The sequence below is a fragment of the Artemia franciscana genome, chromosome 21 (genome assembly GCF_032884065.1).
Source record: "Artemia franciscana chromosome 21, ASM3288406v1, whole genome shotgun sequence".
NCBI lineage: Eukaryota > Metazoa > Arthropoda > Branchiopoda > Anostraca > Artemiidae > Artemia > Artemia franciscana.
The window spans coordinates 6,502,548-6,522,045 of record NC_088883.1 but is presented as its reverse complement, the minus strand read 5'-3'; the positions used below and the strand labels follow the sequence as shown (position 1 = coordinate 6,522,045).

At 34.3% G+C, this 19,498-nt stretch overlaps 2 protein-coding genes across 2 annotated transcripts in view; one reads left to right on the top strand and one right to left on the bottom strand.

Annotated features, from left to right (window-relative positions):
* The window catches only part of LOC136041049 (acyl-CoA Delta-9 desaturase-like), a 49,717-nt gene extending 36,941 nt beyond the window's left edge, over positions 1-12,776 (top strand). The window contains exons 5-6 of the mRNA XM_065725587.1: positions 4,988-5,173; positions 12,356-12,776. Of these exons, the coding sequence (XP_065581659.1) occupies positions 4,988-5,173; positions 12,356-12,608 (439 nt within the window). The 3' untranslated portion in view covers positions 12,609-12,776. The remainder of the gene's footprint in view (positions 1-4,987; positions 5,174-12,355) is intronic.
* The window catches only part of LOC136041046 (ubiquitin-like modifier-activating enzyme ATG7), a 567,744-nt gene that overhangs the window by 205,048 nt on the left and 343,198 nt on the right, over positions 1-19,498 (bottom strand). The window lies entirely within an intron of this gene.

Here is a 19,498-nt window from a genome sequence, read left to right as displayed (position 1 = left end):
TACGTTTTCTAAAGTAGTAACTAAGTAGTAAAGTAGTTTTCTAAAGTAAATGTATACAGTAATAGCAAGTTGATATTTTAAGCTTGTTTTTTAATTGCATAAATAGTTGATACAGGCTATTGCTATATTTGGAATCCCTTCCGTGACACTAAGATCCTGAGTCCAGGTTTGGCTTATAGGCCAAGCAGAAACGATAGGTGTTGTATTTACAAAATTATTTCCATTCAGAGAAAAGTATTAGGTCCCTGATATATTATATATTCTGTGGTTTTTCCACAATTTTTTACAACTTTTTTTATTAGGTCCCATGGTTTTTCGCTTTTAGTTTCACCTGCTAAGCCAATTGGCTAGCACGTCAGACTTGAAAACTCTTGTCCACTAGGACAAGGGTTCGAGTCTTGGTGTCGCTGGTTATTCTGGTAGGAACTGTAATGTCTATCGCTGTATTTTTTTTTCTTCTTTCTTTTTACGCTTTTAACGAATCTATCTCTTCCCCGAACAAAAATCCAGAGTAAGGGTTTAGCTTTATGATATAGGTATTATTAATCCTAAGAAATAACGTGTAATTTATAGCATGATAGCTATAAATATGGTTACACCACCAAATTCAGGTACACAGAGGATGGTTCCAGCCCCCTTGAAATACTGGGATTTTTATATACCTGCGTACAGACCGCTACCTGTCAGAAGTTTATTCTTCATTAAAGAAGTTATCAAGAGTTTTCATCATTCATCCTATTTTACAACAGAATTTTTATCATGAACAGAACTAAATTTTTGGATTAGGATTTAATTTTTTTTTTAAATATTATAACAGAGCCTTTTTTAAATGCTTTTTTTTTCATTTTCATCGGTATATTTGAATTTGTTTTTTTTTCTGTTTTTATTCTATGATCCGTAAGAATCGAGAACCGTCTTGTACGTTTTACTATACTTTGTCAATCTTTTCTATGTTTGGCAATTCCTTTTTTTTGCTGCTTCCGAATGGTTTATTCCTGTTTCCTGCTTTACATTTCAAATCCAATTGTAAATTAAAATCGATAATAGTTATAAATCAACCTATGATGAGCTATGAGAAGTATAAGTCTAATTTCAAGTCCCAGCTTCCGACTTTGGGTTGCCATAAGTAGTAATGATTTTCCAGTATTGTAAGAACATTAGTTACAATAAGGAGTAACAATAAATTAAGGAGTTACTAACAATGACGAGCTACTTAATATGGAGCTCCAATAAAAGAAGGAGATAATCAATAAACAATAGCTACTACTACTACTAACAACTCACCGCAGCACCAAGTCACCTGAGGTGAGCACAGTTGTGCACGCTCCTCCTCCACACCAATCTACTCAAAGCCTCCATCCTCACACTCTCCCAGAAAGTTCTCATTTTCTTTAAATATTTCTTAATGACATCCTCCCACCCCTATACGGAGCTACTAACAACAAACAATAAGGAGCTACTAAATACGACAATTACTAGAAAAATTACGTTAAAGCTTTGAAATATAGATACTTAGATATAAAGACAGATATAAAAATAAAAACAGATATAAATAATGAAATAAAATAAAAATGTAACGTCGAAATGAACATTTCAGTTTCAACGATTACATTCCTTAAAATTGTCGTTCAAAAATAATTTCCTTGCATGCTGAAAAATATATATGTATTTAAAACCAATCTTTCAGACTTTCGTCATTTTCATTTGCTAATCTCGAGCATCTGCTTCACCCACTATGCAGAGGCGCCATTTGGGCCAAATGTTGGGGTGGGCATGAACTCCATCTTGGCCCCACCCCCCAACTCACTTTGTGTCGTGTAAGAAAAAAATGTTTTCTTGGGTTTTGGCAGTACATCGATCGAATATTTTGAATAAAAACGCATTTTCAGCACCCGTGTGTTGCTTGGATATGTACTGTAACTGAATGTGGAACTCAGCCACACTGACCTCTAAAATTAATTATAACATCGAAGATCACAATCAACGAGGTTAAGTGATTAAACTGAAAGTTAAAAATTTAACCAGACTACAGGCTGGCCTTCCTCAGCTATAAAATTTCTTATTTAAGTAAACAATACGTCGGTGAAAGTAATCTTCATTAACATGCTGAGGGTTGTAACCAAAATCTCGGTTTTCCTTCAGCAGAAATCTTTCAGATCAAATATATCTACAAAAAGGAAAAAAATTAACAAGAGAAAAAAAATATTACAACACTCAAGGTAACAAAGGGAACCGCCGAGGTTTCATCTTTGCAAAATCGCCAACAAGCTGGTCGTAGTCCAATTTTTTACTAAATCATTCTCTGCAAACATCAAAAGGAGGTGACTGAGACGATCGTCTCCTGTTGTAGACTGCAGGTAGTTTTTCACTATTTCTAGGCTAGAAAACAAACGCTCATTGCTCGCTGTTGTCACAGGAAGTGTGGCAGCAATACGAAGTACTTTAATTACTTCTGAGTAAGCTACTGGTAATGCCTGAAGATGGTCAACAATGTCTAGGAAGTTTTCCGGCTTTTTCTCCTTCCCCCTCAAGAAGCACTTGGCAATACGAGCTTGGGATTCGAGAAGAATGTCGTCGATATCCAGCTCGCTGTAAAGAGCAGAGAAACGCTTGAGCAACTCTGTGTCTATAAACTTGGTCGAGCTTGGACCCAAGGCTTCGAGTGTGCTCAGCACTGGCAAGTTATATGTGAACCTTCTGTCAAATTCGGCTAGTTGACGGTCAAAAGCCTCGGAGTACTCTCGCTTCATATCATCCGCCAAAGTAGTAGTCCGATTTCTGGATTGGACGAAGTTCTTTCCTAGCGTCGAAGTTGTCACAAATTGTTTCAGATGCTTGGTGATCTTTTGAGTTCTAATGCCAATGGCTATTGATACCTTTATATTTACCTAACTAAAAAGCTAATAGGCCTAATGATGTAAAGTCTTCTACTTCTCTCTGTGCTCTCGTCTTTAAAGTCTTATGGTAGCGGCGGCCTACAATTTGGGGTTCGACCGGTAGAGGATGTCAAGCGTCTCTAACTTTCATAAGGGTTTATGTGTCGAGCATAAAAATGTTTATTTGCACATATGATACAGTAAATGTACATAAAACGAGGACAGAAACAGAATAAGAACTGACTCGAGTAATCTGAAACGGTGGCTTATATTCACTAAAACAAGGAAATAAACATCGGAACATTTGACAGAAACTGACCTATTTTAATCTGTCAACTTAGAGGAATTACTGCAAAAATTCAGAATTTATAATACTAATAAAATCACCAAGGAAATGGGCATTTGACAGACCTTGAGAATTTTATTATGAATCTAACCTACTTTCAAAGTTTACAATGATTAATAGCAAATAGCATAATTACCCCAAGGGTTGTCAGGTAATTACGCTCTTTGATTAATAGGCGTACAGTAATTTCAAATCAATTGAACAGAATGGATTATGTTGGACATAATGGATAATTATGGCCGGCAAAGGGCCCTTTGCGGTGGAAGCTTGGGCCCCCTGTAAAATCTGGGGTGGGCATATGCCCACCCCTGACCCCCCCCCCCCAATTGGCACCTCTGCCACTATGCCAAAGTATAGCAGGTCTCCTGCAAATTGTGTCAGCTACAACTATTCTGCATATTATGAAGTAAGAATTATTTTCTAACTTCACGCGTTTCAAATACTTCACTCCCCATCCCTCCTAATCTGCAAATATATAGCCCCAATTAAATAAGTCCATTACTGTCACCCGTCACTTGTATTTTTGGCTATTAAACTGGCTTTCTCAGGTCTAAAATTCTTGAGTGATAAGGTATTGTCTGGGAATATTTACAATGGTTATCGTTGAAAAGGGAAACAAGGTTACTTCATTCCAATTTTGGAATATCCAAAAATTTGCTAGTCAGAATATCCGAAAGTTTGTCTTATTAGAGGGAGGAGGAATTAGGAAGTTGTAACCGAATACAAAATTTAGGGGTAGGTCCTTCGTTCTTTATAATTTAACCAATAAATATTTAAAAAACTTGACTTATATGATGATGATTTATTAAAACATTGTTGTCAGTAACAATTAGACTCATAGAAGACGACCTCCGCTTGATAATTAGTTCAATCTCAGCTACTAGAGGCTTTGAAATAGAAAACATGCATTAGCGTCTCCAAATCATCAAACAAAAAGAAGAAGTAGATGGAAAATTTCCTATCATAATTAGCCCTTCAATTAAAGAATTAGCCCTTTAAGGGAGTTTTATTATGAATGCGTAAGGTATTAACTAAACTTTCACGTTATCTAATGTAAATGAATCTTAAGGAAGGTTAAGAAAATTCTAGACAAGCTACTTTTTGCTATCTTGGAAAGTCGTCAGGTTAGGAAAGTAAAACTTCCATTAATGAATTCAGGGCCAAAAACATACTCCGGGAAGGTATTGCCAAGCTGCTATGTTAACCATCTTCTGATTTCCATGTCTTAGAAACTTGCCTACTTGACAGGTCTATACCTATCGGAATTTTGGCAAAATAAAATTATACCTTTGTTTTCAGTTTTCAGTATCTTTTTTTTACTGGTTTTGAAAGTGCAATTGCTATTATTTGAGTAGAATTTTAAGCCAAATAAATGTTGTTTTTTTTAATTTGGGAAATAAGTTTTCAGATCTTTGAAACCTCATAAATTGGGATTGAGCAAAGTTGTGAAGCTGAAAATACTCATATCGAACTACATCAATTTTGCAAGGTTTCACTCAAATAAAACAAAGATTTTTAAAGTTCATCGAAGGTCTGTGCCCTCTATGGTAGATGGGGCGGAGATAGGTACTTCAAAATATCTTCCCAGGACGTACTTTAGTCTGTAGATTCATCCCTGAAAGTTTTATTTTCCTGACGTTTTATAAGAACTTGTCACTTGCACAATACCCTAGGATAAATCATTCTACCTTCCCCACAAAAATACCACAGTGCACACAAAAATACACCAATAGCTAATAAAATTTCGAGTATTTTTTTCTTCTAGGCATTACAAACCTTTGGCGATTTTTTTCTGCTTCATTTTACCAACTGTAATACCCCCAATCTGCTGGGGTGAGTCTTACTGGGTAGCATATTTCGGACCCGCTATTGCTAGACTGGTATTTACTCTCAATGTCACGTGGATGGTCAACTCCTTTGCACATATGTGGGGAAATAAACCTTACGATAAGTAAGTTTTTATTTAAATTAGCTTTTGTATTTAAACAGCTTTATTATAGTTGGTTTTTTCTCCAGTCGGTTATCATAACAAAGTTTAGGTTTTACTTTACTATATAGTTTATTTTAATTAGCTTGTTTATTTAATAAGTTGCTATGAGATAACTATGATTTTGTTTTAGTTAAGTATTTACTGTATATTTCTTTTTGTATACAAGCCATAATGCCTTCTTTCACCTGGGGTGACTTAGTGACTGGGGTAGTTGGGTGACTGGGAATCGCTGTGTGTACCAGGATTTGAGCCAGGATTTTTTTTTTCCGGGGGAAGCGAAACAACTTTAAAATTTATCAAAATTTGTTTATATTCTTTTTGTTACATTTTTACGAGTCGGACAAACATTTCGGGGGATCCAAGCTCCCTAATCCCCCTGAATGTGGATTTGATGTGGATTCATTATGGCTAGACTGGTGTTTATTCTCAACGACAGACAGGTCAACTTTTTTCCGTACTTTATCAGGAATTTGCTTTCATTGCACTTTCTAGCAAGAAAAAGGAATAGAGACCTTTCTAACAAGAGAAAGGAATAGTAGAAATCCTGCTGGCTGCTTGAATTTGTTATGTTTGGATGTGGTCCCCGGATTTGGCCCCCATTCAACTTCTCCTGCTTTGAACTTGCTTTGCTGCGTCTACCTGCCTTGAATGAGCTGATATTTTCATCATGACGGTCTGCTCAGAAAGTCTAATCCAGAATGAGACAGTGTGAACAAGAATCACCCCATTTGCCTTATCTGTAAGAACTGACAACTTTATAAATTTGAGACGGTCCTCATGTTTTTTATGTGAATGCTGAGGACAAACACTGTAGCCCTCTGCTGGGCATTCTCGAAGGCCTGAGTATATTTCCTAAGCATGTTTGCGGTCAAGCCTAATGTTAGCTGTCCTGTTTTATGTACCTCTTTAATTTAATGTGATGAACGATTGTATAGGGATATGGTAAGGTCGTAAATGTGGATGTTGAACCAGATTAGGCCAGTGACAGGGATACATAGTGGGCAAAAACATGTGAAAGAAATAAAACTTCCAACAATATTTTATTTTGCATTGACTTTTCTAATGCAAATTTTAAATTTTTAATATATGTTGCATTTTAATACGGTATTATAAGATTAGTAAGCATTTACTATACGAGCAATATAGCTATTTTATTATTAAGGTTTTATTATAAGCAGGGCCGTCACATATGGGTGGGAAGGGGGGTCGTCCCCCCAATGTTTTGTTTACTCGGTAAAAATAATAAGTCGGTGAAATCGTGAAGCGAAGCGCTATAATTTTTTCGACGCCACTAAAATTCTATGTTCGGATAAATAAAGGCCACGAAAATACTGACATGTCATCGAATGAATGTTTACGAATGTAAGATTACGAATGAATCTTAGTCATTAAATGTAGTGGGTTTTTCCGACTCGTTCAGTGATTTTACATATTGTATTTGAAACGGACATTATTCTAATTATTCACAATTTACAGACAGTAAAAATGACCAGCCACTCGGTAAAATCTATTGTTCCCCTCCCTCAAAAAAATTTTGGCTAGTAATGAACTTGATTTTAACTAGTTTATAACAAAATAAGTAATAATTTATCTAGTAAGCTATTACAATTTAAGTGTATAGAAAAAGTATAAATTTTAATCCGTATTTTTAACTAATAAGAATATTTACATCAAATATATATATATATATATATATATATATATATATATATATATATATATATATATATATATATATATATGTCGAACCCATATATATATATATATATATATATATATATATATATATATATATATATATATATATATATATATATATATATATATATATATATATATATATATTCGGGTGCTGGTCTGTATTGGTCACTGGTTTGGGAGGGCGGTCTTCCTTTTCTCCTTGTCTCTCTCTTTTTTTTTCTTTTTTTTTTCTTTTTTTTTTGTGTTTGTGCTGTTGCATTGGTGATTTCTCTTTTCATGATATAATATATACTAACTGTTGGGGTGGCGCTTCGCGCCACCCCAAAACCTAGTTGATAGGGGTGCTTCGCGCCCCCCCCCCCAAGCCCCCCCGCGCGCGTAAGTCGCTATGCGCCATATTAGTTACGCGCCATTGTAGTTGTGTCCCTGTGTCCCACCTGTGAATATAGATAAAAGAGAAAAGATTTCTCTTTTCGTTATAGATATATATATGTTTTTAACTACGTAAAACTTGCGAATATACAACATTCTTCGATGTCCCATTGTCTGTGCATATAAATAGATTGTCAGGTTTACCGACTCTTGAACATGCAACATAAAATTGTACATGGGAAAAACAATCCGTATTCAGATCTATACCTCATTATTCTAATGATTGCCCTTGAGCTTTGTTGATGGTGATTGCTAATCGAACATTCCCTGTGTCCCGGTCGTCATTTATATTCCCAGTATCCCGGTCGTCATTTGTGTCCCAGTGTCCCAGTCTGTAATTTCTCTTTGAACGTCCCGTTCGTCATTTATATTCCCTGTGTCCCGGTCGTCATTTGTGTCCCGGTGTCCCGGTCTGTAATTTATCTTTGAGTGTTCCGGTCGTCATTTATATCTCCCGGTCGTTATTTGTGTTCCAGTGTCCCAGTCTGTAATTTCTCTTTGAGTGTCCCGGTCGTCATTTATATTCCCTGTGTCCCGGCTTTTAGTTTTCTTTTTCTCCTTTATTTTCAGTTTTTTTCCTTTTTTAGTTTTTTTTTCTTTTTCAGTTTTTAGTTTTTTTTTAGTTTTTTTTTTGGTTTTTAGTTTTTTTTTCTTTTTAGTTTTTTTGTAGTTTTTACCTTTTTTTTAGTTTTTTTAGTTTTTTTTTCTTTTTTAGTTTTTAGTTTTTTACCTTTTTTTGTTTTTTTTTCTTAGTTTTTTAGCTTTTTTAGTTTTTTAAGTATTTTCATTTTAGTTTTTTTTTGTAGTTTTTACCTTTTTTAGTTTTATTCTTCTTTTGTATTAATGCTAAAGCCAAGGTTCAAACCTGGAGCCTCTCGGACCTAGAACCTGAAACATAACGCTTTACCAACTCAGCTACTTCGGCTTGAATACATTCGTTTTGAGCAGTTTCCTCGGGTGTTGCCATTGTAGGTTCTTCAGTCATTTTACAATTTTAAATTTCTCTTTCAACGATCTTCTTACAATTAAAAATTTGTCTTTGAACGATATTCTTAAATACCTGTGTCCTGGTCGTCATTTATATTCCCTATGTCCCGGTATCCCAGTCTGTAATTTCTCTTTGAGTGTCCCGGTCGTCATTTATATTCCCTCTGTCCCGGTCGTCATTTGTGTCCCGGTCTGTAATTTCTCTTTGAGTGTTTTTTCTTTTTAGTTTTTTTTAGTTTTTTACCTTTTTTCTTTTTTCAGTTTTCTTTTTCTTCTTTATTTTTCAGCGACACTATGAAATACATATCGCCGAACCTTTGTTTTTTTAACTAAAATCTGGTAGGCATTGATGACCTTATCCAAGTCAAAATCCCAAACCCAATCATCATCGCTATCATTTTCAGTTTTGATATGTTTTGACTCTCGCTGTCTAGGTGGATTTTCATCTAACTCTGCGGTTTTGCGTTCTTTAGCCGCAGGCCTGTTTTCTTGCTGTTCTTGTGATTCCTCGGCACGCTTTCTTTTCTTACTTTCTCTATCAGCCGCAAGTTTTTTGGCATAGACTCTTTGAGCAGCTTCGTCGGCTGTTGCCATTGTAGGTTCTTCAGTCATTTTACAATTAAACATTTTTCCGTCCACGATCTTCTTACAATTAAAAATTTGTCTTTGAACGATTTTCTTAAATACTTTTAATGACGTCATCGTCATAACAAACATGACAACTAACTTCATGACGACATGATGACATGACGTCACTCGACAGACCCACAGACAAACAACTTATTTTTATATATATAGATATATATATAACATAAATCATAAATACCAAAACAATGGTCCCCAAGCAACCCACGAAAAGTTGGCCTATCAGTCTCTTGAACTATATCATAAGGAATGGACTCCCATTTAGAAGGAAGAGCATGGTGAATTGAAAATGCAGACCTTGTAGACCTTTTAATCTGTTTTCTAATTGCTAACGAATTCCTTGTCTCATATTCAGGCTGATCTCTCTCAAACACACCAACCAAACATTCAGGTGCATATTTATACAATATATCAAACATAAATAGAGCCTTATTAAAATTAAAAATACCTGAAATCAGTAAAATATACATTTTTTTTTTTATAACCATATCTAGCTAATATACAATTATCACAATTAATAAGAACCCGAATCGCCGAACTTTGGAGAGCGCATAATGACTTCAAATGTGTTTGCAAAGTAGATGGCCCCACCGAGCAACAATAAATCAAATAACGGTGGACAATAGAAAAATATATCAATCTAAGCATATTAACTAGGTAAAAACATTTCAAATTTTTCTGAATCCCTACATTCTGAGCAATTTTAGATGATATACATTGTATGTACTTTGAGAAACTAAGAGTCTCATTCACTATAACACCAAGATATTTCACAGACGGTACACACTCCATACGGTAGGATCTGACATTTAATTTCTTTAACCAAGGATAATAATCTGGCGATCTAGAAAAAATTACCCATTGAGATTTCTTATGATTCAGCTTTAGGTGATTAACCTTCAGCTTTAGGTGGTAGTAAGTCTATCCTTGGCATACTATATCTTGTCATAATTAGTAATTCAATTTCTGTTATTCAAATTAATTCAATTTAGTAATTCAATTCTGCCACCTTAAGACATGTATCATCTGCAAACAGCAATAAAGCTTGATTAGGGCCCTTTGTCTTTGGTCCCTTCCGACTCCAATATTCAGCCCACCAAGTGCTAAGTTCAGGTCATTTACATATATGCAAGCAATAGTGGTCCCAAGGAGGATCCCTGTGGGACTCCATATCTTTCTTTATGATCTATTGATGGACCATCAACTTCACAAGGTAAGATAATCTTGTAAGATTATAAGTAAATAATGTAAGATAAGAAGCAAAAAGTCGCAGCGCATTTTCGTGAATGCCTCAATTTTCTAGTTTCTTCAATAAGATCAAATGGTCACAAGTATCAAACACCTTTGATACATCTAGAAACACTGAACCAACTTTAAGTTTACTATCAAGGTCATTATTTACTGTTGTAGTAAGGAAGTGGATAGAATCCTCTGCAGAATAACCTTAATGAAAATCAAACTGATTTTTAAAAATAAAATCCATTCTTACTAAAAAAAACTATTTACTCTCACTTATATTAATTTCTTCATCACTCTTGAAAAAGTTGGCAGTAATGAAACTGGTTTACAGTTAGTAAAATCTTTTGGATCTCCCTCTTTGAATAATGGTACAATTTTAATACAATTTATTAGAAAGGTTCAATGTTTTTAGTACAGTTAATAGAAAGGTACTTTTGGTACAATTTAGTAGAAAGTTGCAAATACTGTGTCAGTAATATCATCTATTTCCGCTATTCCATCATTAATTAGCAAATTCATCTTTTTCACAAATTTTGAAATTGAGTCGGTAATATTGCTGCATTTACAGAGTGAACACACAACTAGTAGTTTGTGTTCGACATTTCGATTGCAATATCGAATTGGCGATATCGATCGAAAACAAGGTAGTTTGACATTTTGATAGTTGTCATGTCACTATTTCCGTCTTCTTTGATTCATCTTATGATCACATTATAAATTTTAAATAATGAGACCAGCATAGATACGCTGCTTTTCGTTCATGATTTTACCGACTCATCGAAAATATTGCAGGGAGCAGGGGGGAATCCCACCTATCCCTAAAGCCTCTTGATCTATGATATAGGTTATGATCCCTTGAATCTGATACTTTAAATGAACGTGGTTCGATTATATAATAATCTGTCTCATCTCTTTAACCGAGTTAAATAATCTTATCAGGAAGATAGTGGGTGTTTAAGGGAAAAGTCACGGAACGAAAACAAAATTAAATTGTACTTTTTACGGCAATACATAAGTTCATCCTTTGCAGACTGTCTCCATAAAAAGAAAACACCAGCTCTAACTCTATTCTGAACCGAACGTTTGTGGGCATTTGCATTGATTTTTTGCATTATTTCTGAAATTTTAGAAACATTGTAATAAAAGTCAGAAATATCTGTTTTTTTTTTAATAGCTAAACATCACTAGACAAAATGAAATGACTGAGCAAGAAAAAACACTACTAGAAAGAGCGATAAACCGAGAAAGCGATAAACTAGAAAGAGCGATAAACTAGAAAGAGCGATAGGGGTGGGAACCATGAACAACTGTTAGCGGCCTTAATTGGCTGATGAAACGGCACCTAGAAACTCTGGGAGTTACGAGTTAAACCTAGCTGTCCCGTAGCACTCATTATTATAATAATTATAGATGGACACATCAAGCTAATTAGGGTATCCGGCAACAAAAGCCCATTGCATCCACACCCACAAAAACTATTGTAACTAGTGCTAGATGTGAGGGGGGGGGGGGGTATGTTTATTTTTTCTATCCTTACCGTATATTTTGCCGAGCCTTGTATATTGCCTCCCCTAATTATATCCTCCATTCTAACATCCCCTTTATTAGATACTTCAAAATAATATTTAATCGTGGCCAACCAAATCTTATCTTAGATTCTTTGCGGCTTTCTCTCATTTTTCGTAAATTGGGAAATGAGTCCTTCCTACTCGCAAGGAGCTTAAAAATCTAACGCCTTGAAGATAAAAATAGACGAGAAAGCATCGCAGATTTATGCCTCTGTGTCGGTGTGAGGTGGCATTCTGTGGCATAAGGATTGTATATGTCTCAAGAATTTTTTTTGCCCCCACCTTGGATTTTGAGAAATATATTTTGGATATATTTTCATTGAAACATGGCGTTAGAAACTAAAATAATTACCAATTTGCCCCCGCCCCATCTCGAGATTTTCAAAATTTTGCTCCACCTTCTAAATCTTCTAGAATTAAAACCACTAGTGGTACTCTGCGGCGATACTTGTTTTTCTTCTATGAAGCTTTTATTACTTTGAAGCTCTTTTTTTTCAGAGACCCTTTTTAGTTTCCAGCGATTATTTTCCAGTTTCCAGTCTCTGTTTTATATTCAACGATTTTATTATAGATATATTGCACCAGCAGAAAACAAGCTTGTTGCTATTCTCGCAATGGGAGAAGGTTGGCATAACTTCCATCATACATTTCCCCAAGACTACAGGACAGCCGAACTTGGAGGGAAAAGAACCAATTTAACGACACTATTTATTGATTTCTTCTCCTTCTTTGGACAGGTATATGATAAAAAGACAATATCGGATGAAAATATTTTAAAAAGATCTAAAAGAACTGGAGATGGCTCTGAGGTGCTAGTAAGATAAAATGATTATAACAGTGTTGCCATCATATATTTACTTTGGCACAAGAATGGGGCTATATAAGATTTGGATATGTTCAGTGATATTAATTTATTTATATGCTATTCATGTCATGTTTTTCCTTAAATTATAATAATAAATAAATGTTGCGAATAAATTAAATTGGTGCTATATCTTTGTTCTGTATAAATATTTTTTAGGTAAATTGCATTCTTATATATTTACATGATTTTAAGTCTATCAAGTATTATTCGGATAAGTAAAGTGAATTAAACAGATGAAGAAGGTGTAGAGGCATAGTTTTACACCTGACCAAGAAATCGACTTGAAAAGTTTGTACAAACACTTATTTGTTCCCAAGTATTTTCTGTTAATATTGTGTCTTACTATGTTTACTGAATTCGCCATACAAATAGGAAAAGTGTAGTTTTAAGCTCTCATGTTTTCGAAATTAAAAAAAATTATGTCTAAGAGATTCTGCATCTTTACTCTGATTGGTTGATCATACAGTTCCCGCTTGAACGTTGTTCAGCTGAACCGAATGTTATCTAAATAAACTACAAACACAATGCAACGACACTGTAGTTGGCACTGCACCGCTATTGTTGCTAGAAAAACTTTAGTTCTAAGCTTTCATCATTTCGAAATTAAAACTATATCTTAAAAATCCTACATCTTTATTCTGATTGGTCAATCATAGAGTTCACGCTTGAAAGTTGTTCAACTCAACCGAAGGATATCTAAAAAAATACGAACGGAATGCATTGGCACTGTAGTGGGTGGTGTATAGCTATAGTTAGTGCTGCACAACACTTTAGCTAATGGTGCATAGCTGTAGTTGGGGCTGCAAAGCTATATTTAGTGCTGCGCAACTATAGGTGGTGCTGCAGTCGTGCATAATTTTGTTTTGTTTCCTAGTGCTTCTACAATTTGACCCAGTGGCTATGTAAAAAAATATCCGAGACATATATTCTAATTTTGTATCACCATTTTTTTTTCTTGTTTGGAAATAAGCGGTAAATTTTGGGATAAAAATTTGAAAGAAGGTTTGGAAACTTAATTTTCAATTCATAAATTGTTGTTGACTTTTTTCTTTGTTTGAAGCCAAATTTGAAAGCCAACTTAAATTTTGTATGATGAGAAAAATTTGGCTGTCTCAATAAATTTTCTCTAAAATTTTAAATATGAATTTATTAATAAGCCAGTTTCTTAAAAAATACTATTGCTTGGACAGCCTTGTGGAATAATTTTCATTTATTATTGCACGGCCCCCTCCCGAGAAATTTCAAAGTATCGTCTTGTGATTTCCTATATTTCTCATAGTCCTCTTTTTTATAGAATCCCCTTCCCCCACCCGAAACAAAATATTAAATGAATTAATCTTTAGCTGTCTGTATTGTATGGTTAATCAAGATTAATTTCTTCCATTGCCAAAGCATCGACACTTGTACACCAAAATTATTGATTTTAAGAACAGGAAAATTACGTTATTATCTTTAGTTCTCTTTTATCTTTAATTCTCTTTTATTTCAATTTTTACTAAAAAAAAATTAAAAAACTTATTTTATAATTTTTATGAACTGTTGCCTCCACTGAAACTACATATTTTTAGTACGCTCGTAGTCCTGAGTTTTAACTGAATTAAATAAAAAATACTGAAAGTAAGGAGCGGCATCAAAACTTAAATTGTTTGATACCACTTTATCAAACAGTTCGTTACTACGAACTGTTTGATCATTATCCGAAACAATCCTGGAAAAATATTATTTCAAACGTTTGCTTACGCAATTTCGTTTCTAACACACAAATTTAGAAGCCAGAGTTCTAATTTTGTCAAAGGACTGATAGCTTCATTTCCAAATTATCTATTCTAAATGAAATTTAATTGTTATGTTGTAAGGAACGCAGTTTCAATATATTCATATATTTAAATGTTTATTCGTAAATTTAGAGTTTTGTATTAACAAATATATTTTAGAGTCAATGCCTCCACTGAAACTAGCTTGATTTTATTGCATACATTAACCAAAATAGTACGAACGTTGGCCTAAACATTCCATTGTTTGTTGAAGAGCTTTTACTATTTTTACTATTTTTCTAGCAGTCCTATTGCTAATCTGTCAATGTAGAAGTTTAATTTCTACCATTGTCAAAGTATCAATGCCTGTAGATCAGATTTATCATATTAGAGGCTTAGCAGCCCCCCCCCGTCGAAATATTTGCCTGACTCATAAAAATGAAATGAAATGTATAAAAACATATTTTTGATGTGTCTTGAGTATTCCTACCCCCCCCCCCTTCCCCAAACAATAATCCTGGATATAGCCTTGACATTGACATCTAGAAGCTTAGAACAAGCCTGTGCAATTAATATGTGGAGGTAGGGCGAAGATGTGCAATGAAAGCTGTTTCTTTTGATGGATTTTCTAAGGGTAAATAATTGTTCCTGTTTCCTCCTCCTGAACCTCTGTTTTAACTGGCATAGAAGGTTCGACTTACAAGGCGATTAACCGTAATAGCCATCCTTTTGGGAGGGGGGAATAGCGTGAACAATTCCATAAGGTAATTCGACAATTCGCTAACATGCCGATAAGACAAAGGTCGTAATCTGTCTGATTTTTTGGTTCATCTTAGTACCCGGTGACAGTCCAAGTTGCGATTGGCTTAGAACGCGTTATATATACGAATTAAGATTAATCTTAATCTGCTCTCTGTTTTTCTGAATAAAGTTCATATATAGCCAAATCCTTATTATCCTTATTACAAACACATAGGACAGAAGGACACAGAACAACAGAAGGCTTTAGGAATTCCCACTAAATTAAAACAAAAGGCCAATTTTCCTGATTCATCTTGCTACCCTGTGACAGTTTTGGAATGGTCATCGGTTTGGAAGGAGCAGAGCTCATAGTTTGCCAAAATTTTCGTCACGCAAATTAAAAATAGGCAGAATCTAGTCCCTGCATTGCGCGAATGAACTTCATACATGGTAAAATCCATATGACTCTTGTTACACCGAACCGGACTTTAGGGATGCCCATGAAGAAAATCAAAATAGGGATTTTCGTTATTCATATCAGTAGCCGGTGACAGGCTTGGATTGCCTATTAGTGACTATTGGTTATTAGTGTGGAAGAAAAGGACTGTATAGGCTCCTCTAATTGTGATTACAAGAAGTAAAACAAGGTTGAGTCCGATCTTTGCCATTTCGGAATGAACTTTATATGCGGTAAAATCCTTAGAAACCTTATTGCGCCAAAGAAGCCGGGCTTAAGGGATGTCATTAAAAATTAATTAATAGAAGACAAATCAGACGTCAGTTTGTGTGCAGTCTATCGCACAAGTCCTTATAAGTCTCAATAGAATGGAAAGAGAGGGAACGCTTGCTGTTGTTTTGCTTTCTCACATAGCAACTGACGTCAGCTTGTGATAAATCTGACGTCAGTTTGTGGTAAATCAGGCTTCAGTTTGTGATAAATCTGAAGTCAGTTTGTGATAAATCAGACGTCAGTTTGTGGTAAATCAGACGTCAATTTGTGATAAATCTGACGTCAGTTTGTGGTAAATCAGACTTCAGTTTTTGATAAATCTGAAGTCACTTTGTGATAAATCAGACGCCAGTTTGTAGTAAATCAGACTTCAGTTTGTGATAAATCAGACGTCAGTTTGTGATAAATCAGACTTCAGTTTTTGATAAATCTGAAGTCAGTTTGTGATAAATCAGACGTCAGTTTGTGGTAAATCAGACGTCAATTTGTGATAAATCTGACGTCAGTTTGTGGTAAATCAGACTTCAGTTTTTGATAAATCTGAAGTCACTTTGTGATAAATCAGACGCCAGTTTGTAGTAAATCAGACTTCAGTTTGTGATAAATCTGAAGTCACTTTGTGATAAATCAGACGCCAGTTTGTAGTAAATCAGACTTCAGTTTGTGGTAAATCAGACGTCAGTTTGTGATAAATCAGACTTCAGTCTGTGATAAATCTGAAGTCAATTTGTGCTAAATCAGACGTCAGTTTGTGATAAATCTGAAGTCAGTTTGTGATAAATCAGACGTCAGTTTGTGATAAATCAGACGTCAGTTTTTGGTAAATCAGACTTCAGTTTGTGATAAATCTGAAGTCAGTTTGTGATAAATCAGACGTCAGTTTGTGGTAAATCAGACTTCAGTTTGTGATAAATCTGAAGTCGGTTTGTGATAAATCAGACGTCAGTTTGTGGTAAATCAGACTTCAGTCTGTGATAAATCTGAAGTCAGTTTATGATAAATCAGACGTCAATTTGTGGTAAATCAAACGTCAATTTGTGATAAATCTGACGTCAGTTTGTGATAAATCAGACACCAGTTTGTGTGCAGTCTATCGCATAAGTCCCTATAAGTCTCAATAGAGTGGAAAGAGAGGGGACACTTGCAGTTATTTTACCTTCTCTCATAGCAATTAAGAATCCTTCGTAAAAGGATGATTTTAGACAGGATATCCGCACGGTTATCAACTATGGCAACTAAATGTCAGCAAAAATTTCAGCAAAACCTTATATGCATTCCTAAAAGTCCTGCGAGATTGGGAGCGAGATTGAATAACAAAGATCTGGATCTAGGAGTGCTAAGTTGTTTTTACTGTGGAAAATTATTTATAGTGTTAGTTAATTACAAAAATATTTTTCTAACAATATTTTTTTATAGTGTAAAATATTTTTTTGAGGTGTGGCCTTTCCAGTTTTCCTTTCAGATAGAATGAAATCAAGAATTTCATATAAACAACCACCAAATCAATTGAAGGACATAATACTTTTGCAGGATAACTATCACCATGACCTTATATTTTTATTATAGTCAATACTTTTTAATAAACAATTAATAGGCATTTAATTGCGTTTTTAACTACCTAGAAATAATTTTATGTTTAATTTTACATCCTATTTGAAAAACTTCCTTTTCTTTTTCAATTTGATGTTACAATATTTTGATTGACACATTATACAGTTTCAGATAATATTAAATTACGATATTAGTGTTATTTGTGATGAATGTTTTAATGAATCATTAATGAAGTGTTACTGAATTTTTTGATTGATGTTAAATAATCGAAATTTGCTGGCACTGATATCAATCTACTAAAGCCGGAGTTGAACTAAATCAGTATCCACTTAAAAACAATGTATAAAGTCGCAAAGAACAAATTTCTTGATTTATAGAAAGCCTTTGCTCCTCCATGGATCCTATATTACTTTCAAATTAAACATAATTTATCATTAGTTGGATAATTTCAGTAGCAGTTGCTTATGCATAATATGCTGGTACTCAATAATCTATACTAGGAAAAGCTTCGGCCGATTACAAAAGAAAATGTTAATTGAAACAGCGCTCACTTATAAAATCGCCATATAAAGTTTTCAAGCGACAAACTATTCCCCTTTCGGAAAGCCTTTTGCACGATTTGGTTCCTAAGTTCCTTTCAAATTAATCATCAGTTGATGTTTTCCTGTATATGTTCACTAGCATTTGCCTATACATAATGTGCTGATACTCAATAATCTATACTAGCAAAAGCTTCTGTCGATTACTAAAACAAAGGCTAATTGAAGCAGCGCTTACTTATAAATTCGCTATTTAAGTTTTCAAGCATCATACTAATCCCCTTTTGGAAAGCTTTTAGTACGCATTGGTTCCTAAATTCCTTTCAAATTAATCAACAGTTGATGTTTTCTGCAATATGCTCGCTAGCATTTGCTTATACATAATATGTTCCATTCTCTTATACATAATGTGTTCAATTGCTTATAGATAATTTGGATGTGTTCAATAGCATTTGCTTATACATAATATGTTAATGCTCAATACTCTATAATAGCAAGGGTAAATTGAAGCTGCGCTTACTTATAGAATCGCCATTGAAGTTTTCAAGCAACAAACTAATCCCCTTTTGGGAAGCTTTTTGTACGCTTTGGTTCCTAAATTCCTTTTAAATTAATCATCCGTCCATGTTTTCTTCGATTTGTTCCCTAGCATTTGCTTATACATAATATGTTCCATTCTCAAATACATAATCTGTTTAATTGCTTATACATAATTTGGATGTGTTCAATAGCATTTGCTTATACATAATATGTAGATGCTCAATACTCTATACTAGCAATCGTAAATTGAAGCAGCGCTTACTTGTAAAATCGCCATTTAAGTTTTCAAGCAACATACTAATCCCCTTTTGGGAAGCTTTTAGTACACTTTGTTTCCTAAATTCCTTTGAAATTAATCATCAGTTGATGTTTTCTGCAATATGCTCGCTAGCATTTGCTTATACATAATATGTTCCATTCTCTTATACATAATATGTTCAATTGCTTATAGATAATTTGGATGTGTTCAATAGCATTTGCTTATACATAATATGTTGATGCTCAATACTCTATACTAGCAAGGGTAAATTGAAGCTGCGCTTACTTATAGAATCGCCATTGAAGTTTTCAAGCAACAAACTAATCCCCTTTTGGGAAGCTTTTTGTACGCTTTGGTTCCTAAATTCCTTTGAAATTAATCATCAGTCCATGTTTTCTTCGATTTGTTTCCTAGCATTTGCTTATACATAATATGTTCCATTCTCAAATACATAATCTGTTTAATTGCTTATACATAATTTGGATGTGTTCAATAGCATTTGCTTATACATAATATGTAGATGCTCAATACTCTATACTAGCAAGCGTAAATTGAAGCAGCGCTTACTTGTAAAATCGCCATTTAAGTTTTCAAGCAACATACTAATCCCCTTTTGGGAAGCTTTTAGTACACTTTGTTTCCTAAATTCCTTTGAAATTAATCATCAGTTGATGTTTTCTGGAATATGCTCGCTAGCATTTGCTTATACATAATATGTTCCATTCTCTTATACAT